This window comes from Dermochelys coriacea, chromosome 2, assembly GCF_009764565.3.
Source record: "Dermochelys coriacea isolate rDerCor1 chromosome 2, rDerCor1.pri.v4, whole genome shotgun sequence".
NCBI lineage: Eukaryota > Metazoa > Chordata > Testudines > Dermochelyidae > Dermochelys > Dermochelys coriacea.
The window spans coordinates 44,355,936-44,377,939 of NC_050069.1; the positions used below are offsets into that span (position 1 = coordinate 44,355,936).

Sequence of the window (22,004 nt, forward strand, 5' to 3'; positions counted from 1 at the left end):
AGGATTTAGCCTGATTCTCTACTCCATTATGCTGGCACAAAATAGATGTAACAAAAGGCAGAATCATGCCCTTAAAAACTATGTCTGCGTTCATTTTCCTGTATTTTATTTGGGCACAGTGGACTTTGCTTTAATCAATTGCACCTGACTGCACCAACTGACAAAGGTATAGGTGTATATAAGTTAAAGGAGATGTGCCATCCTCCAAGTATTAAGATATATTAATTAAGCCCAAGGATACACAGCATTTGCTAAAAGAGAGCTCATATGATCCAGGGCTTAAAGCACAATTTCTGGTGCTGGATAGTCAGTGCAGCCTGCTACTTAAAGCACAAAACTGGGAGCCAGAAAATCAAAATAAAGCCAAGAATGACTATGCATTCACTGTATGCACCACTTCCCTGTGTGTCAGTACCATGAGCGGCAAGCATGCAGCTGAGGGTGGAGGCACAACACTAGTGAAGGCGATTAGAGTACACTATAAACCGGGAATGAAATGAATGATTGGATTGCTAGATGCAAATGCTGTTTAGCTGTATGTTTGTTATAGAAATGAACTGTTCTGCAAATTGTCCAGACAATTAGAGGAAATAGTGGGTCCTAACCACTTATTTAACATATGGGGTAGATCAGAAGGCATATTATAACTCTGGCTTTGTCTGACGAAGAAAAGTGGGTGAGTTTAGGTTGGGCTTAGCTATCATGCGATAGCTAGGCTGGATTTAAATTCCATCTTTCTTCTAGTGTAGATGTGGGGTAACACTTTTTAGCTCGATTTTAGCTAGTCAAAGGCTACGTTTACACTACAGATCTTGCAGCTGCGTCACTGTAAGTTCTCTCCTTGTAGCTGCTCTATGCCGATGGGAGAGAACATCTCCCACCAGCATAGCACTGTCCACACCAGCACTTCTGTTGGTGAAACTTACGTCCGCCGGGGGCGTGTGTGTTTTTTCCACACCCTTACCCAACAAGTTTTTCTGACAAAGTGTTAGTGTAGACATAGCCTAAAACTTGACCAGCTAAATCCCACTACATATGTTGGCTGAACTTAACTAGCTGGCCTAATCAAGATAAAGCATCTGGCATAAGTGCACCGTGGATTTGAAACTATGGGCCAAATTCTCTGCTGGGGTAAATCAGTGCAGGTCCATTGGCAATGGCGCTCAGTACCAGTTTACACCAGCAGATAATAATAGGAGGGGGCCCAGGGATTGGGCAGGGGGTTGGGTGTGGGAGGGGGTGTGGGCTCTGGGATGGAGTTTGGGTGCGGGAGGGGATTCTGACCTGGGAAAGGGGGTTTAGGGTGTGGGCTCTGGGATGGAGTTTGGGTGCGGGAGGGGATTCTGACCTGGGAAAGGGGGTTTGGGGTGTGGGCTCTGGCCAGGTGGCGCTTACATCAGGTGGCTCCTGGTCTGCAATGCAGCGGGACTAAGGCAGGCTCCCTGCCTGCTCTGCCTCCGTGCTGCTCCTGGAAGCGGCTGGCCTGTCTGGCTCCTGGGTGGAGGTGTGGCCAGCCGGCTCTGTGTGGTGTGCACTGGCCGCTCCCACAGGTGCTGCCCCCACAGCTCCCATTGGCTCCCGTTCCCAGCCAATGGGAGCTGCGGAGCCAGCACAGGGGCAGCGCGCAGAGCTTCCCTGGCTGCCCATGCGCCCAGGGGCCACAGGGACATGCTCCTCTGTTTTTGCCACCAAATGCATCCGATGAAGTGAGCTGTAGCTCACGAAAGCTTATGCTCTAATAAATTTGTTAGTCTCTAAGGTGCCACAAGTACTCCTTTTCTTTTTGCGAATACAGACTAACACGGCTACTACTCTGAAATGCTGGGAATGGTTAACCATGGCCGCTGAGAGCTCCAGGGGGCTGTGCCTGCGTATGGCCAATGGCAGCAAAATGTCTCATGGCCTGCAATCCGATTACCCTGATGGGCCACATGAGGCCCTGCAGGCCGCAGGTCGCCCACCACTGCCATAGCAGTTGCTTCTTTGAGCATTTCTTTTGCTAATAATATAGGTTTCAGAGGGGTATATAGTTTTGTATTTTGCCTTTAATGATCATCACTGGTTCTTTTTTTGCCATCACCTTTAATTATCATCACTGGTTTTTTTTCCCTTCCATATTTCATGCATTTCTCCTCCTCATTGGATTATTTTTGGGGTCCACTAGAAAACTCAGTGTGCAGAATTTGACACAAAGGAAATTCTTTTTCCACATCCTTGCGTTTATCTTTATGGAGCTAACCTCAAAGAGTTAATATCTCTCTTTCCTTTCGATAAACTAGATTGGAAAATAATTTTTTAAAAACAAGTATGCTGTGTTGTGAACTAAACCCCCTTCATTAGTTCTCTGGATTCTCTGTTTCTTAGTCTTAGCCTCAGTGTTCTAATGGGTCCTCCAAATGCATTAAAGGGAGGACACTTTGTGGCTGGTATGCATAGTTCTCATGGCTCTGCAGTGAATGTATATGTAGCAGAATTTCCCTTTGAGATGTCAGAATCCAGATCATCTGCAAGTAATATAGTAATGACGATCTGCTTAATCAGGTAGTTTGCTTATTAGCTACAATCCTATCTTCTGAATGCTCTAACAGTCCCTTTTATCATAAATGCTATCTTATGTGCAGGAGTACAAAATAGTGCTTCTTTGTCATTCTCTTCCTCTAGTATTTAAGAGAAACCTCCCACTTTGAATGATCAATTTGAAAAATGTAAAATGTTCCTGTGGCCTGGCTAATGATGGCTGGTGGTCTTTTTGTTTGGTTGAGTAGATGTTAATTCTCTAGCACTTGGAAAGGAGAGATTACAGGAAGGGCAGTCTCACATTCTGTCTTTCGGAGGGAAAACAAACCTGAATGACAGACTGATCCTTTTACTAGAATTGTGGGATGGGACTTTCAGAAGTTTCAGTGTTGGCTTGGGTCCGTTCCCATTGAAGTCAATTAACATTTAACCATTGCGCCATAAACTCCTTCTTTTCTGCATCAGGCTCAGAACAACCCACCTTTCTTTGGCACCCAGGCAGTGAAGACTACTCCATGCCCCGTCCACCCTAGCTCTTATCCCTTCATTTTATCACCACCACCAGTTTTAGAATCCTTTCATCTTCCTATCTGGAGATGCTCCGTCCCACCAGGGTTCACCCTATGGTGGCAGGTGGCACTGCATTGTCAAGTGCAGCAGTCAGACCTAGTCTTTGTCTCTACCAGCACAGACTGACAGCTGAGGCATTATTGGAGTGGTATAGATCCACCTACCCCTAATGTCCAGCCACAACTGAAGCATATAACGGGGGAAAATAGCCTCCAATGTGTCTGCCTGCAAGGTGTGCTACTCAGTCTTAGAAATGAGGAGATGCCTTACCATGGCAAATGAACACTAAATATAGTGAAAAGAAAAGGAGTACCCGTGGCACCTTAGAGACTAACAAATTTATTAGAGCATAAGCTTTCGTGAGCTACAGCTCACTTCATCGGATGCATTTGGTGGAAAATATAAATATAAATATAAATAAATATAGTGGTTAACTTGGTGGCAGAGAACCCCCCGTATTTTATTTTCTAGTGAAAAAATCTGCCTAATTGCACTGTGCAGCCAGCTGACCATAAAGGGATCGGAAGTTGTCACACCACAATTTTTATTTCAGCCTGGTGAAGAAGCTTGAAAAGCAGCAGGAGAGCAAAACAATCTATCATTCTTATATGGCTCCCACCTGTGTTATCTGAACCCTCATGTACCCCAAATGCTGCACTAAGTTCAAATGTCTCAGCTATGGGATCTTTTTCATAGAATCATAGAATCATAGAATATCAGGGTTGGAAGGGACCCCAGAAGGTCATCTAGTCCAACCCCCTGCTCAAAGCAGGACCAAGTCCCAGTTAAATCATCCTAGCCAGGGCTTTGTCAAGCCTGACCTTAAAAACCTCTAAGGAAGGAGATTCTACCACCTCCCTAGGTAACGCATTCCAGTGTTTCACCACCCTCTTAGTGAAAAAGTTTTTCCTAATATCCAATCTAAACCTCCCCCATTGCAACTTGAGACCATTACTCCTCGTTCTGTCATCTGCTACCATTGAGAACAGTCTAGAGCCATCCTCTTTGAAACCCCCTTTCAGGTAGTTGAAAGCAGCTATCAAATCCCCCCTCATTCTTCTCTTCTGCAGACTAAACAATCCCAGCTCCCTCAGCCTCTCCTCATAAGTCATGTGCTCTAGACCCCTAATCATTTTTGTTGCCCTTCGCTGTACTCTTTCCAATTTATCCACATCCTTCTTGTAGTGTGGGGCCCAAAACTGGACACAGTACTCCAGATGAGGCCTCACCAGTGTCGAATAGAGGGGAACGATCACGTCCCTCGATCTGCTCGCTATGCCCCTACTTATACATCCCAAAATGCCATTGGCCTTCTTGGCAACAAGGGCACACTGCTGACTCATATCCAGCTTCTCGTCCACTGTCACCCCTAGGTCCTTTTCCGCAGAACTGCTGCCGAGCCATTCGGTCCCTAGTCTGTAGCGGTGCATTGGATTCTTCCATCCTAAGTGCAGGACCCTGCACTTATCCTTATTGAACCTCATTAGATTTCTTTTGGCCCAATCTTCCAATTTGTCTAGGTCCTTCTGTATCCTATCCCTCCCCTCCAGCGTATCTACCACTCCTCCCAGTTTAGTATCATCCGCAAATTTGCTGAGAGTGCAATCCACACCATCCTCCAGATCATTTATGAAGATATTGAACAAAACGGGCCCCAGGACCGACCCCTGGGGCACTCCACTTGACACCGGCTGCCAACTAGACATGGAGCCATTGATCACTACCCGTTGAGCCCGACAATCTAGCCAGCTTTCTACCCACCTTATAGTGCATTCATCCAGCCCATACTTCCTTAACTTGCTGACAAGAATGCTGTGGGAGACCGTGTCAAAAGCTTTGCTAAAGTCAAGAAACAATACATCCACTGCTTTCCCTTCATCCACAGAACCAGTAATCTCATCATAAAAGGCGATTAGATTAGTCAGGCATGACCTTCCCTTGGTGAATCCATGCTGACTGTTCCTGATCACTTTCCTCTCCTCTAAGTGCTTCAGGATTGATTCTTTGAGGACCTGCTCCATGATTTTTCCAGGGACTGAGGTGAGGCTGACCGGCCTGTAGTTCCCAGGATCCTCCTTCTTCCCTTTTTTAAAGATGGGCACTACATTAGCCTTTTTCCAGTCATCCGGGACTTCCCCCGTTCGCCACGAGTTTTCAAAGATAATGGCCAAGGGCTCTGCAATCACAGCCGCCAATTCCCTCAGCACTCTCGGATGCAATTCGTCCGGCCCCATGGACTTGTGCACGTCCAGCTTTTCTAAATAGTCCCTAACCACCTCTATCTCTACAGAGGGCTGGCCATTTCTTCCCCCTTTTGTGATGCCCAGCACAGCAGTCTGGGAGCTGACCTTGTTAGTGAAAACAGAGGCAAAAAAGCATTGAGTACATTAGCTTTTTCCACATCCTCTGTCACTAGCTTGCCTCCCTCATTCAGTAAGGGGCCCACACTTTCCTTGGCTTTCTTCTTGTTGCCAACATACCTGAAGAAACCCTTCTTGTTACTCTTGACATCTCTTGCTAGCTGCAGCTCCAGGTGCGATTTGGCCCTCCTGATATCTTTCCTACATGCCCGAGCAATATTTTTATACTCTTCCCTGGTCATATGTCCAACCTTCCACTTCTTGTAAGCTTCTTTTTTATGTTTAAGATCCGCTAAGATTTCACCATTAAGCCAAGCTGGTCGCCTGCCATATTTACTATTCTTCCGACTCATCGGGATGGTTTGTCCCTGTAACCTCAACAGGGATTCCTTGAAATACAGCCAGCTCTCCTGGACTCCCTTCCCTTTCATGTTAGTCCCCCAGGGGATCCTGGCCATCTGTTCCCTGAGGGAGTCAAAATCTGCTTTCCTGAAGTCCAGGGTCCGTATCCTGCTGCTTACCTTTCTTCCCTGCGTCAGGATCCTGAACTCAACCAACTCATGGTCACTGCCTCCCAGATTCCCATCCACTTTTGCTTCCCCCACTAATTCTACCCGGTTTGTGAGCAGCAGGTCAAGAAAAGCGCTCCCCCTAGTTGGCTCCCCTAGCACTTGCACCAGGAAATTGTCCCCTACGCTTTCCAAAAACTTCCTGGATTGTCTATGCACCGCTGTATTGCTCTCCCAGCAGATATCAGGAAAATTAAAGTCACCCATGAGAATCAGGGCATGCGATCTAGTAGCTTCCGTGAGTTGCCGGAAGAAAGCCTCATCCACCTCATCCCCCTGGTCCGGTGGTCTATAGCAGACTCCCACCATGACATCACTCTTGTTGCACACACTTCTAAACTTAATCCAGAGACACTCAGGTTTTTCCACAGTTTCGTACCGGAGCTCTGAGCAGTCATACTGCTCCCTTACATACAGTGCTACTCCCCCACCTTTTCTGCCCTGCCTGTCCTTCCTGAACAGTTTATAACCATCCATGACTGTACTCCAGTCATGTGAGTTATCCCACCAAGTCTCTGTTATTCCAATCACGTCATAATTCCTTGACATCACCAGGACCTCCAGTTCTCCCTGCTTGTTTCCAAGGCTTGTGCATTTGTATATAAGCACTTGAGATAACCTGTTGATCGCCCCTCATTCCCAGTATGAGGCAGGAGCCCTCCCCTCACAGACATTCCTGCCTGTGCTTCCTCCCGGTATCCCGCTTTCCCACTTACCTCAGGGCTTTGGTCTCCTTCCCCCGGTGAACCTAGTTTAAAGCCCTCCTCACTAGGTTAGCCAGCCTGCTGGCAAAGATGTTCTTCCCTCTCTTCGTAAGATGGAGCCCGTCTCTGCCCAGCACTCCTCCTTCATGGAACACCATCCCATGGTCAAAGAATCCAAAGCCTTCTCTCCGACACCACCTGCGTAGCCATTCGTTGACCTCCACGATTCGACGGTCCCTACCCAGGCCTTTTCCTTCCACGGTCACGGTCCACGGTTTTTGGTCAAATGTGCTGCAGTATAACTAAGCCCATTCATTTCCAGTTTAAACTGATTTTTACCTAAAAATTCCCAGGTTTTACAAAAAGTATTATTCAGTTTTTCTCTGATTTTTACCTTACTTTTGTATCATTAAAATATATAAAAAAGTACTTGTTTTATTAGGAAAATACAATACGTTGCATGAGATATATGTATTATGATAATACATTAATCTGTGTGTATATGCAAAGCTGCTTACAAAGTAAGACTATGTATTAGTCTAGAAGATATACAGGATAAACAAACAGGCACGCACGCAAGCTCTGAAGTGCGTGCGCATGTGAATGTACTGATGAATCTTATGCCAACATGTACACATTTCAAGCTGTTAGCAGATAACGGTTTAAAGAGTTGACACACTAAAATGGGAAGAAAACAAAAATCTGTTTCAGAATACACTTCAGAATACAAGAAAGTATTCAAAAGTTTTAAAAAACAAAAACAGGAGAAAAGGATGAAGTTGAGTATATGTGCTGCAAATGGTGTGGCCCAATTATTAAATGTAAATATTTATAGGCTAATAGTTCTAAGTCTACAACAGTAAAATGTTTATTCAGAGGAAAAGTTTTGGGGGATTAGAGATAAACTCAGAGGTGGCATTGTGTTATGAGTTTTGTTTTAGTTGTCCAGCAAATGACATTGAGTAACGGAATTCAAAGCATTTTTCTACTGAATACTTTTTTTCCTGTCTTTCTGTCCACCAACATAAACCCCGATATTTACCCAGAAAAATTATGAATAGTCATTTGCACTGATCTTCACCTGTTTTTGTTGTGGTGGCAATATACACTGATAAATTCTTGGGGAAAATTAAGTAAAATAAAAACTGAAAACGAAGGGCCCTAAGTATAACAGTTCCTTGTGCTAAGGTTTCTGTCATCTAACTAACATGATCATGTATGTGACCCTCTCTCAAACAATTGTTAGCTGTTAGGTGACTTTTGGTTGCAAAATGGTTGACCTGCTAGGAGGGTAAGAGGGCAAAGCTATTCAGGATCACATGGCCCTGCAACAGTCAATTGGACTGTATTTGGAAATCCAAGCATGTAATAAGCTTTATTAATAAAGACTTGGTTTGTATGTTTAATTAGCTATCCCTCTGGCTCCCTGTTTTGTTGTCTATGTAACTACAGGATAAAAATGTGGCACATTTCCCCTACTTTCACACAATTAAAAACAGAGACGGCCAGATTCTGCCACTCTTCCTCACACAGAATTGCTCTGCTGAAATCACAGAGGTTGCACGAGAAATAAAGTTCTACTCCACGTGAATAAAGGTGGCAGAATCTAGGCTGGAATCAGAAACAAAGAGGTTAAGTGTCACATCAGAGAAAGTGATAAATAGGCTCTTAAGAGAAAAAAACAAAAGGAAAAATGTGCATGCAAGTTTCACAAATACCAGCGCCACATACCAGGCCAGGGTGGTCCTTACAGACAGTTTTATGGAAGAGATGTTCTGTGTAGTTTACTACAGAGCTTGTTTTCTTCTTCTACCCTAAAAAGGCCCTTGAATATTATGAAGAATTTATGCAAGACAGTGGGTCTAACACTAACCTTAATGATCTCTAAGTGCTTGACTGACTCTGGGTTTATTTGCTAGATACAGCGCTCCTGTCTGTGCTTTCCAGTATCATCTATTTACAATTTTCCATGAAACCTTCACAGCCTCTGACTCTGCCTGATAAGTCTGGCCATAAATCTTTCCATTCCTGTGGTGGAGAAAGATTGTTTTCACATTTAGAACTACAAACTACAATAAAAAATGAACATGCGCTACAGAACAGGGCTGTCCAGGCACCTAGTCAGCTGGACCTAATCCACAACCACCAGCAAGATGAAAAGTGAAGCCAAATGCATAGCCAGCCAAAGAACCGGGTGCCCTTTCTGTAAAGTCACCTCTGAGCACGGCCTGTGGGGCATGCTGCTGTCCCTCCAACAAGAGAATAGTCAATTCTGTGTGATAGGACTTTGCAGTGCTGTACAGTCCAGTATTCATAGCAGTTCCATATGGTCAGCAGACCAAATAAAAGGCTACTTCGTATGGTGCATGCTGCTCATTGATGCTTAATCCCAATATTACAAACACACGACTGGCTGGTGATTCAGTCATCCAGGAGAGCTAGCTAGTACTCCGAGTTCTGATGCAGTTCAGTGTTTGTCATGCAATCAGTTTTGCATTAGGAGACATGGGCAGTTGAAAGCAAGGGTGTATTCTGCTTCTTCTCCAATTCTCCACTTGCCAGGTTTGAGTGACTCCTATTGACTTTATAGGAGAATATTATTTTGGAGAATGTTCTTGTCTTCGTATGTTGGAGAATGAGCATGGAAAGAATCCCTGCCCAAAAGCAAAATTAACAGGTTTCTGTTGAAGAGTTTTGTAAATTCCATCTTTTCTTAGCAATGTTACCAGGTCATTACCTGAAACGGAGTTACTCCTGATTTATAGCTGTCGATCATGCGAACAAAGACATCTGTGTCCATGTTCAGAAATGGATTAACTTCATCTATTCAGATTTCTATAGTACTTTATTAGCAAAAATTTTATATGACTTTATATAACACCTGGAGACCTTATACACTGTTGGTAAGGAAATCTCCCCAGTCTTTATCAGTAGAATGAATAAAAATTTTCCATCTAGCCTTAAAAGTATCAGGCTAAGAGTGTGATAATGCAATGCTTTCTCTGGCAAAACTCCTTGCAGTTAAGGAGGCTTGAAACAGTAAAGATTTAAGGATCAAGCCCCTCTTTTGTAACACGTACAATATAGTTTCAGCTTTTCTAAAACCATGCAGAATTGTGCTACTCCATTTTAGGCGAGTGTCACACCTTTGATACCCGTGGAATTACATTAGCATCAAATTGGAGTAACATTGCGGTGAATAAGAATCTGTGCATCCAGAAAGCATGTAGTGAGACTGAGAAAACTGTTCAGTGACTTGTAGATTTTAAAGAAAATGAAAAATGAGATCTTTTGTATTAGTCATTCTTATACTGAAAAATAGCACAAAATCCCTAATTTTCAGGTATTTACAAATTATTGATCTATGATTACATTTAGGAGTTGAGGTTCTCCAGGATGGAGTTCCTTCCATTTTGTAGTTAGATAAGGAAATATATTTGTAGCCTTTGGGACATTAGAAAAGCTCAAGCAATTCTTTAGATATCATGATTTCAAGAGCACTTGAGTGCAAAGCTGAAAGATTCTTGTGATGAAATGAGAATTTATTGCATTTTTCCACTCTGTACGAAGGCAAAAGGTTTACTGCATTATTAATGAAGAAAAAAATCATATGGCTGCAAGTAAGTGATTTCATTAGTGTTACTGTCTGTAAGTTTTTACTCTTCTGTATGCCTGCTTCCTCCCAGCTGGGGGCTGGCTGTTGTGTGAACAGGCCAACGACGTCACGGAAAAGCCCTGTCTCTGATCAGATGGGCTTAATATAAACCAGGTTTGCTGAGAAAGAATTAGAGAGGCAGCCACTGAACAGGAGAGGATTTACTCCAGCAGACCAGTTCACTATATCACACACCACTGCAAGAAATAGACAATAAGACCAAAGCTGACTGGTGGAAGAGACTGTGAAAAGTAAGGTGGTGCTGGCTGAAAAGTATTGGTTTGAATGTATTACTTAAGTGAAGAGAAATTATAGAACTAAGTAGATAAATGAAGTATGTAATGTGGAATATAGTTTGAATTTAGAATTGAGTACACTACAGTAAGTTATAAGACATTGTCTTGTTTAGTTTATTAAATTGTGGAACTCTCTTAAGGAAGCACTACTAATGTAGACTGTTTATTATTTAGCCAAATCAAAGTTAACATTTCTCATTCTGTCTTTTTGACAGGGAAATGACAGCAAAATATATACTTGAAAGTTAAAATATTTAATTTTGTTTGTGAAGCAGTGTTTGTTTGATGCCTGGTCTCCAGCTAAAAACATTTTTTGCTGGCAAAGGTTTATGTGACTGTATAGAATTCAGATGAACTCATTTTGCAACAAATGCTGTAATTACAGATAGAAAATGGCACAGGTCATAAGAGGCAATATGCTTGGTAAAGGCTGATATTCAAAACACAGGTACAGTCTGCTGTTTTTCAGCACATTTGTTTTATGACCTGCTCTGTACCTGCTCTAAAAAGTTTTCAAGGGTTTCTTGAGTTAGAAGAAGTAATTGGTAGTGTGCAATTTGATGAGCTGTGCACTTTTTGCAAACACGAAAGAGGAATACAGTTGGAAAGTGGCCCAGGATGTTTTAATAGCAGATGCTCTCTTTGTTAATATGCAGAAGAGAACTGAGAGCCATCAGACTTAAGTCTAAAAAAGCAAAATGTATAAATAACTGTCACCTTGGGAACTGGAGAGCATCAAAGTAACTTTCCTAAAAATGGTAGCTGTGGACCACTAGGAATAACATTACAACATTCTGCCTCCAACCAAGGAAAAATCCATTCAAAAGCCAATGTAATTAAAAGCCATGTTTAGACAAGAGGAGCTAGCCTGACTAGCCGCTCCTCAGCCAAATTAATTTGTTGATTTAAAAACTGTAAATTTATGAGCTATTTTCTCCCAGTGATAGCTCTCCCAGTGGTGTGATCAGGTACATACTCTGGGATCCCATCAGATCTCATTCTGCTCTCTTACACCAGTTTGATACCAGCTTAATTCCATTGTGTACAATGGAGTTGCTCCTTTTTTTTTTTTTTACACTGGTATAACTGAGCACAAAATCAAGCCTATTATAGCAAGACTTGTTGATGTGGTTCTTTTTCCACTGGAGGGAATGATCTAAATCTGCAGAGTATAATTACAATAATTATAATTTGTTGTTCTCACAACAGATTCAACTGTCAGCTGAGACTAAGCGTGATACTTTGCAGGCAAAGAACAATTTCTTTTTTAACAAAGCCCCGGCAGATTCCATTGGATTTTACATGGGTATGCAGTGATGTGAGAAGGTGCAAGGAACCTTCACTCCATTGCATGGTCTGTGTAAGGGACAGGCACAACTGCATCTCTGTATTTCTCCCTCTGCACACCCCTTGAGGTGCACAGTGCCCCAGAATGGGCAGGGACCAGCACACTGGGAATTATGCCCTCTCTGAAAGGACACAGCAGTGGGCACGGTCCCCCATGTGATGGATTGCTATGAAAGACATTCTGCCTCCTACTGCTCCCTTTGGGGCAGTGCAACTCCACACCATCCCCAAAGCAGGGCTGTGCCTAATATTCACAACTAGGGGGAGACAAAGATAGGGCTTAGTATGTAATGCTGATTTCAACCTGAATCCTAAAGCCATGACTATGGTTTGCTAATTAGAAATGTTAGAGGCAAATGAAAGAGGCAGCAGTTTTCATTCTTCTTTTGTCTGTGCACTAGGCATTTGCAGATACACAGGATATACCTTACCAATGGGTTTTTTTAAAATGGAGCCCATTTCAAATTCCTGATGTGTAACGTTTGCGACTTCACTATTTTTCACTAGGGAAAAACCATGACTCTGAATAATGTCACCATGCGTCGCAGCAGCGCGCTGCACACACAGCAGCAGCGCTGGAGCATCCCTGCTGATGGAATGCACCTGACCATCCACAAAGACCCCCATGAGTACAACGTGCGCAAGAGATACACTATGAATCCCGATGATTATTACCGAAGGAGCTGGTCATCAGAGTCCTCTGATTCAGTCATTTCCTCCGAGTCTGGAAATACCTACTACCGGGTGGTAATGATTGGGGAGCATGGAGTGGGGAAATCTACCTTGGCCAATATCTTCGCAGGCGTACATGACAGCATGGACAGTGACTGTGATGTGCTAGGAGGTAGGTCATTACATTCTGCATTGCTTATGTTTATTTAAAGCCTTTCTTGTCAATAGCCATCAGCAAGAAGACAGAAAATTAGTGACGTAATTTAATCTGGAGTGCTTGAAACTGAGGTAATGCACACTTGACCCTTATTTTCAAAGCTGATGCCAGCACATGCATCTGTCTCAACAATCGGGCTATGAAAAAAGACACTCACTGACAAAGGTCTAAGTCTGCTGAAATACAGAGAAAGGAGAACAATACAGCTTCTGAGCCCTTTCTTTTTAAAAAAGGCAGTTGGAATCTGATTAATTCTTGACTGTGCTGTAAATACATTACAAAGAAGGCCTGAATCAGTTCTTATACCAGTTTCACACTGGTGTAATTACAAACTCCAGTGGATCAACTCCTGCTTTACACTGGTGTGAGGTAATAGCCTGGCCTGTAAACTGCACTGCCAGCCTTGTGATGCTATTGTTCTATGAGAAATCAGTGTGTAAAATCATTTGGGATTTTAAATAAACTATTAAGAGCTACATATCAGCAAGAGATAAGGGTAGAAAAATAATAATCCCTGTCCTGCTTTACAGGTACACCAAAATACTTGCTGGTCATTAAGTAATCCCATCAAATTTGTATGAAAATAAATTGCCTCAGTATAAGTTATTTGGGTTCTTCTCATTAGCATTTCATCTCACCTGCATGGCACAGATCCCCCACTTCTCACAAGCGAAGAGCAGATAACGATGCCTCAGTAGTGTGAGGAAAAGATCCTGCTCCCCAATTAATTTGAGGAAAAAGAGGAGGCTGACATGGTCTGCAGCTCTTTGCTAGGCAAGTTCCCTTTACTATGCACCTCTGTTTTAGATTGAGGGGACTCGTATTTTCATTATTCCTAGGGGTCAATTAAAGCTAAAGGCCAAACAGTGGCATTGAGTCATGGGCCATGTTTTATGTGCGGGATACCACCGGGGAGGAGCTTTGCTGCAGCAGGATCTCCTGCGGCTCTGAAGACATGGATACGGTCACCCTTTGGAGAAAGGGCAGGGGTTGCTCCTACTCTGGCTGGAAAAGTTTCACTGACCAGCGCAGATGGCCCCATCCCTCCACTGCCGCTTGCCGCCCTCCCTCTTTGGGATGCTAGCCAACAGGCAGCACCAGAGCAGTCTTTGTGTGCCGGGCTAGGAACGATTTATCACTTAACATGGCCCAGAATTAAAAATACAGAAATCCTGCTTGCGCATGATCACAGGCTGAAATATAAATCTTGGGAGTCTGAGGGGAACTTGAGGACCCCTTTGATGCACTGGACACGGATCAGTCAATCAGGTGTGTTTTCTTTTAATCTTCCACAGAGTAGTCCTGTAATCATGCAGGACATCATTTGCACCAGACGGGCCTTCTAGCAGCTATCTAGCCCATACTCCAGCAGCATGTAAAGTACAGCACAGAATAAGCTTATGGTCACTTCCACTCTTCTTTCTTGCAGACTTTTAAAATTGCCCTGAAAATCTACTAGCCCAGGCATCCCGCCTAGTCACCCACCTTCACAGTTATGAGGCCGGGGGGGGGAGTAATCCCCAAATCAATGATAATATTTTACTTATCTGAAAAATGTTACTTGCCCCAAGGAAGTGGAATTTTGCACAGCTGCTTTATGCTATATGATGGACCAGATCTTTTGTTGGATGTTGGTGCTTTGTGCTGCACTGTTGGCAGCATGTGTCCTTACAGCAGGTGTAACCAGAATTCAGAGGATCACCCCAGTCAAAGGGAGCCTCCAGTTAGTGTAGAATCAGTATAGCAGTACCTATGTTGTGCTATCTCCCTGCTGCTGATGTAGGGAACATGGGTGGGATGCTCCTATGCCATTGTTCCAAACACTGGGAGCTGCCAGAAGTCAGGGTAAGGTAGAGCAGCCTTCAAGCTGTTCTAAACTTACCCCAGAGGACCAGTCCTCCACAGAGCAGCCCCAAGATGAGGGGGAGTGTGAAGGTGAGCTTTATGCCTCCTACAGCCTGCACTCTGTTCAGCTCTGCTGGACTCAGATGTTTGCCCAGGATTAATCTGAGGCACAAGCACAAAGGAGAACCTACTGGGACAAGAAGTGAAATTGCTCCTGTTGGTTAGTGTTTTCTTTTTGCTTTCATCCTTTAGGCCCATCCACCCCCAGGTGGCCAGCTGTGTCAGCCCAGTGCCCTTTTGTTCACAAAGAGTTTCCCATTTTAAAGTTTCTGTGGCAGAAGTGATTTAAAAAAAACCATTTGACTATTCTTTAGTTACCCTTGGCTCAGTCTACTCCATGGCCTCACTGTTTTCTGGCTTCCAGGAGAGTCCAGGATTAGGACTTGGGGAAAGATCACTTCACAAAAGCACAGTGGGAGCTTATGAGGCAAGAGCCTTTATTTAAAATACAGTAATATCCTCCATCAGAGTGGTTTGGATAGGTGCTCTGAACAGCAGGTGATGAATGGAAGCTGTCTGCCCTAACACTGGATTTTATTATGCTAGCAGTAACACAAGACTAGAGATGGGCCCAAACCAAAAACATGATTTCAAACACCCCAAACTTCAAGGGAGTGAAAGGGACGGGGAAAAGAATCCAAATTTCACAGTGGCCCTTGATCTCTATAATGGCTTGGCGCAGACCTCAGATCTAAATACCTCTGAACTGTGTGTGGTTTGAAATCCAGATATGAATTTTGCAGGTCCTTGCCCAGGGTTAGGCAGGTTCTGCCACTTCCTACCAAACTGCTGTGAAATGCTTCATCACCTCTTTAATATTCATAGGTGAACATTTAGTGAGAAGCACTAATCTGGGACAGGATAAAGCAAGGGGAACTAGGGACAGTTCAGGGGATTGTATTGCAATAGCAGCATCTGTTTTATAGAGCCCAACAACCTTTGCCTCATACACCGCTGCCCGTTGCTAGGGCTGCTGGATGGCTGAACTGCTCAGAGCAGCAGTGATTGTTCACCCGAAAAGTGAAAACAAATATTTTCCATTACTAAGCCTTGCTGGAGTCTGTACGTCTGTCAGCTGCTCCCAGAGGTCAAATGTTCAGCATTTGATTTATTTCTTTCACTGGTTATATTCCTCTTCCCCCTCCACCACTGTATCCCTGCCCCACATAGGATAAAAAGCTTTTCAGCCAAAATAATGAACACTAGTTGCAAAATCTTTCAGTCTTGTTCATTTGCCATGAAAATTAAGAAAAAACAGTAAAGAGACATAGGGCCACATGTACTACCTGTGGAAATGGATATAACTCCACTGAAATCAATGGACTCACACCAACAGTGAATTGGGTTCACTGAATTCAACTTGGAACAAATTATATGTATATGGCTATTTTTCTTTATTGCTACATATATGATAAAAGGAAGGGATGTATTGCTAAAATTGTGGATTTTTATTCTAGAAGACACATATGAACGGACCTTGATGGTAGATGGTGAAAGCGCAACCATTATACTGCTTGACATGTGGGAAAATAAGGTATTCCATTCAATTCATTTTATTCAAGTGCCAAAGGGAAATTAAGTATGAATGAGTAACAATACTATAGTTCTGCTAGGAACATACAGTTGTTCAACAAGTAAGGAGGTGTTATCCATAATTCTATAGTCAGTGAAAGCATGGGGTCTTTAAAAATGTCCAAGCTCCTCCGTGTAAGTTTGAAAATGGCAAAGAAATTTCTTTGTCTCATTTATTATTAAAAACAAAAATGCTGGAAACATGATCAGAGCTAAATTTGACCTGGGCATAAGCAAGCACAAGTTAATGAAGTCTATTGGTCAATTTTTGCCCTGGTTTGTGCTGGTGTAAATCCCTGTTACTTTGGTTTTATACTGGTGTAACTGTGATCAGAACCATACCCAGCAAAGTTACACCATGGTTGAATTTGGATTGAGTAATATTACACTTTTTCTGTAAACACTCAGTTGGGCTTCCAGTTAAGAAAGCCAGGCTTTTGCTAATGCTGGCTGTATCTATTTTATATTATCAGAGTGAAGAAGAATGGATCCAAGATCACTGCATGCAAGTAGGAGATGCATACTTGATTGTCTACTCCATCACAGATCGAGCGAGCTTTGAGAAAGCCTCTGAACTAAGAATACAGCTCCGCAGGGCACGCCAAACAGAAGATATTCCCATTATTTTAGTGGGCAACAAAAGCGATCTCGTCAGGTGCCGTGAAGTCTCTGTGTCAGGTATGGAAAATTACCATGACAACCACTTTATAACTTTAAGAGCCATATACTGTCCTAGATCTGCTTGCAGAATTCCCACTGATGTCTGGAATTCTCTATGGCTGAGTCAATGGGTCAATAGCAACAAACAAACAAACAACCTCAACCCCAAAATCCCCAGTTTAAGGGCCTGATTCAGCTCCCATAAATGTGAATTAAAAAGCTCTCTTTAATGGGAGATAGATCGAGTCTTTGGTCAACTAAGTCTCCTCCTGGAAACTTATCCGTGAGTGTTGAATGTGCAGTGTCTACAACAACACAATAAAATAAATCAGCATAACCAGAAATGGATGAGAAACTCCCCCCAGCTTAGGTTTCAACACAGTCCCATGACCATTGACTGTAGAGCTTGACCTTTCCCAAGGTATTCACCCTCTCCTCTGTTTTCCAGGAAGTCCCTCCGATAGATCTTTTCCCAGGTCCCATGCAAGGGGAAAGGAAAGCTGATCTGGATTTTACCCTGCATTCTGGCCCTTGTCACAAGGGCCCTACATGAAAATTTTCACTGGGATACGTAGAGCAGTAGAGCACAAGAGCTCAGTAATATTAGTAGGCTTCTTATTTTCATTTTCACATTCTTCCTAGTGCTGGGCTGTTAAAGGCACTTTGCCTCGAGTGAAGGCAGGAAGGTGGGTTTCATTTTAAGCACTCCATGAGTCAACCACCTGATGTGTTTGGAGAGGGAGGGGAGTATCAGAGCATGCTGGCATCCATTTAGAAGAAGATCATTAGAGTTAGTTTAGGTTCAAATATAAAAAATAAGGGCCAAGATTTCAAAGTGGCTTCTAAAATTATGGGCATAATTTAGCTAATACCTAATGTTTTGCACATGTTGCTGTTCACCCTAAAGTTTTTGCTGTTCAAGGACTATGATTTGTGTATGCAATCCGTGGGCCCAGTCCTACTCCTTTTGATGTTAGTTGCAAGTTTTACCATTGACTTCAATGAGGGTAGAGTCAGGCCTATATTTACACATACAAATCAGGTAGATAGGAACTTACTATTCAGGGTATTTCTACACTGCAATAAAAGACCCATGGCACAGCCATGGCTGGCCTGGGATAACTGAGTGAGGCTCAGGCTGCAGGGCTATAAAATTGCAATGTGATATTAGGGCTTGGGGGAGCCTGGGCTCTGAGACTGCAAGGGGGAGGGCTTAAGCTCCAGCCCAAGCCTGAAAGTTTATACAGCAATTTTATACCTATACCGCCCATGCCCCGTGAGCCTGAGTCAGTTGACCTGGGATCTGAGACCTGGGACTGAGGGTTTCTATTGTAGTGTAGACATACCCTAAACGTGCACGTGGAAATCTGAGTTTTGGCGAATGCAAAATTATGCCTGCAATCTTCAAAGCTGCATATTGAAAATATGGCTGTAAATGGATCAAGAAATATATTTTTCTCAATAATGGTAACCTCATTGCCTCTGTCACAAGTCACTGAGGTTTCCCTGAAGTACAAGTGACTCTATTTGGGGCATTTACAGATAGCTCACATTCTGTATTGCGCATGGCACTGTGTTCAGCAGCTTTGCCCTTCTCCCTTTTGCTTAGGGAACGTGCCCTATCTGAACGCTATGCCTGCTGACATAGATCCCTTACCATTTTACAGAGGGCCGAGCTTGTGCTGTTGTGTTTGACTGTAAGTTCATCGAGACCTCTGCAGCTGTCCAGCACAACGTGAAGGAACTGTTTGAAGGAATTGTGCGGCAAGTCCGGCTAAGACGAGACAGCAAGGAAAAGAATGAGAGGAGGCTGGCATATCAGAAGAAGAGAGAGAGCATTCCTAAGAAAGCCAGGCGGTTCTGGGGCAAAATAGCTGCCAAGAACAACAAGAATATGGCCTTCAAACTTAAGTCTAAGTCATGCCATGACCTATCAGTACTTTAAGAAGGTTGGACTATGACAAATGTTCTCTTCTGTGGACATTGTTTAACTACATTGTGAACAATAATCAATCTATATTAGATTGGACTACAAGAAAAATATTTTTGACTTGGATTTCACAGTTGTGATTGTGACAAAATGTGCTGGCAATAAGCACAGCACAATGCATGGAAAACAAAAGCCTTTCTTAATTTTTTTGTCAGTAGTTTTTGAAAAAGCTTTCTCTTATACACCAGAACATCCTAAATTTAAGCAGGGTGTGTTTTTAAATGTATTTCTTGTTTCTCTTGTTGCCTTTGGATAATAGTATAAGAACCTAAACACTCATGATCTGGGGAATGAATTGCACCCTCTCATTATTTTTGGAAAAATGTGTAGCGAAATGATGAACTCACTGAGAACTGATCCTTTGCCAAATAGTTGGTCTGATTTTCTTAAGCATCCCAAATCTGCATTTCTCTAGAATAGTCACTGAAACACTGTCTTGTTTCCAGGTCTAACACCCATGAACATACACATCTCTTACTTCTAAAAATTTAATATTTAATGGAAAAAGTACTTCTAGCCAAACGATTTTTCCCCTCTGATTTTCATACTGTGGGACTGTCAACAACAAAAAAATCAGATTAAAATGCAAATGCATGAAGCGAGAGATGCTAAATTTTAAAACCATCTGATCTTTTATAAGAAACCACATGGACTTTTTGTACCTAGACTTGTGTATGCTGGAGCTGTGCTGTATTTATTTCATTGCAAAGCAATAAGCATTTTTAGTATTGGGGGTGAAAAATGTATTTATTGTCAAGTTTCTTAAGAAAAACTCTTTAATACTGTTTTCTAGCTAATATCTTTTTCAGATTATGCAAGTTTTTATTTACATGCCTTGTAATAAAACAAACAAAATATTTGACTGCCTTTGAGTACCAACACGAAATCTCAAAGATTTTATTGGAAGTTAAAGAAAAGTTTTTGATTGTTTGGAAATCATCTTTTGTGTGTGTGTGTGTGTGTACACTGAAGATACCTAACAGGTATTGCTGATTACAGACTACTTAGCAATTTATAATCACAAGCAAAAGTACCAAAGATATTGTAAAATGCTCTTAATGCCCAATATTCCTTATACCCAGAGTGGCACAATGGTGATAAAGATAATAATAGTTCATTCGTATAGAGTGTATTTTATTTAGAGATCTCAAAGCACTCTACAAAGAAAGATAAGCATCATCCCCATTTTACAGATGGGGAAATAGAGGCAGAGAAGTGAAGTACTTTGCTCAAGGTCACAAAGCATGTCACTGGTACTAGAGCAGGAAAATCTCAGTCCAGTGTCCTATTCCTAAAGTAGTATTTGAAACAAGGGTGTTGTTAACACAGAGACCCACTCTGGATTGGGATATTCAGGGACTTTGGGTGCATAACTCCAAGGTCAGGGCAGATGTGCCACAGTTCTAACATGCAAACTGGTAACTGTGATGGGCCAAATGGCCACCCTAGTAGCTCAGGTACCACAAAGATGGGTGCAATATAGATAGACACACAGAAGTGAACTCCACATCCTGTGCTGTACAGGATTTGTTTACAGAAGGCCTGTAGTCAGCTTGCTGAGTGTTTGAACAACACTACCTCTACTGACAGACTAGGTTTAGTACTGCCCATCAGGGAGTGAGCAAACAACTGTGCAGAATTCATATTTCCCAAAGAATATACTATTTCTGCTGTAGAATACATTGCCTAGCAATTTGCCTGAAATAATATAATTCGGTATTTGGAACACAGAAGAGACAAGAGCACCATGTGATTCTATGAATTCAGAGGAAAGTGTAATTTTGAAATGAATGTTTTTTGCATGGCCTGGATACAATTTAAACATAGAATCATAGGACTGGAAGGGACCTCGAGAGGTCATCTAGTCCAGTCCCCTGCACTCATGGTAGGACTAAGTATTATTAGACCATCCCTGAAAGGTGTTTGTCTAACCTGCTCTCAAAAATCTCCAGTGATAGAGATTCCACAATCTCCGTAGGCAATTTATTCCAGTGCTTAACCACCCTGACAGGAAGTTTTTCCTAATGTCCAACCTAAATCACCCTTGCTGCAATTTAAGCCCATTGCTTCTTGTCCTACCCTCAGAGGTTTAGAAGAACAATTTTTCTCCCTCCTCCTTGTAACAACTTTTTATGTACTTGAAAACTGTTCTCATGTCCCCTCTCAGTCTTCTCTTTTCCAGACTAAACAAACCCATTTTTTTCAATCTTCCTTCATAGGTCATGTTTTCTAGACCTTCAATCATTTTTGTTGTTCTTTTCCGGACTTTCTCCAATTTGTCCACTTCTTTCCTGAAATGTGGTGCCCAGAACTGGACACAATACTCCAGTTGAGGCCTAAGCAGTGCGAAGTAGAGCGGAAGAATTACTTCTCGTGTCTTGCTTACAACACTCCTGCTAATACATCCCAGAATGATGTTTGCTTTTTTTGCAACAGTGTTACAGTGTTGATTCATATTTAGCTTGTGATCCACTATGACCCCCAGATCCCTTTCCTCAGTACTCCTTCCTAGGCGGTACTTTGGTATTTGGTCAATCTAAAGCAGTCCAGACAGAAGTATTCATTACAATATCATAGTTTAGAGCTACAGTACTAACAGAGCCTGGTATCATTCAAAACTTGTAGGAGAAAGAAGTGGGCAAATTTTTAGCCATTAGTTATTTTCTTCTACTATATAAGTTTCATTGAATTAATGTCCTCAAATTACTGAGGGGGTGGGGGAAAATTCCTTGTCCTATTCCATTTCAGTCAAGCCACGGTACTTTATAACTCCAAATCAAACAGGCTTTGAATCTGTACAGTCCTTAGACCTAGTCTTCCAAACACAGGTGTTAAGAGTGGAAGCCAATAATTTTTTACAGCATGGTTGGTTGGGACATACACGGTCGCCAACCCCAAATATTAAATAAATCACGTCAGGGCCACAAAATTAAAGAGATTGGCTTAAAAATCATTAGAGCTTTTTAAATA

The 22,004-nt window shown here is 42.5% G+C and overlaps 1 protein-coding gene across 1 annotated transcript; it reads left to right on the forward strand.

Annotated features, from left to right (window-relative positions):
* The first annotated feature begins 10,477 nt into the window (after window positions 1-10,477).
* Window positions 10,478-19,893, forward strand: GEM (GTP binding protein overexpressed in skeletal muscle). The gene is made up of 5 exons (XM_038390846.2): window positions 10,478-10,626; window positions 12,526-12,862; window positions 16,270-16,346; window positions 16,858-17,062; window positions 18,712-19,893. Exons 2-5 carry the CDS (start codon window positions 12,535-12,537, stop codon window positions 18,987-18,989), a joined length of 888 nt encoding a protein of 295 aa, XP_038246774.1. The 5' UTR covers window positions 10,478-10,626; window positions 12,526-12,534; the 3' UTR covers window positions 18,990-19,893.
* Window positions 19,894-22,004: the final 2,111 nt, after the last annotated feature.

What these genes read in the sequence shown, in the direction of transcription:
- GEM (XM_038390846.2), top strand. Translation starts at nt 12,535, where the DNA reads ATGACTCTGAATAATGTCACCATGCGTCGCAGCAGCGCGCTGCACACA. An exon ending in TTGACATGTGGGAAAATAAG is followed by an intron (nt 16,347 to 16,857) that starts GTATTCCATTCA and finishes TTATATTATCAG; the next exon opens with AGTGAAGAAGAATGGATCCA. An exon ending in CCGTGAAGTCTCTGTGTCAG is followed by an intron (nt 17,063 to 18,711) that starts GTATGGAAAATT and finishes ACCATTTTACAG; the next exon opens with AGGGCCGAGCTTGTGCTGTT.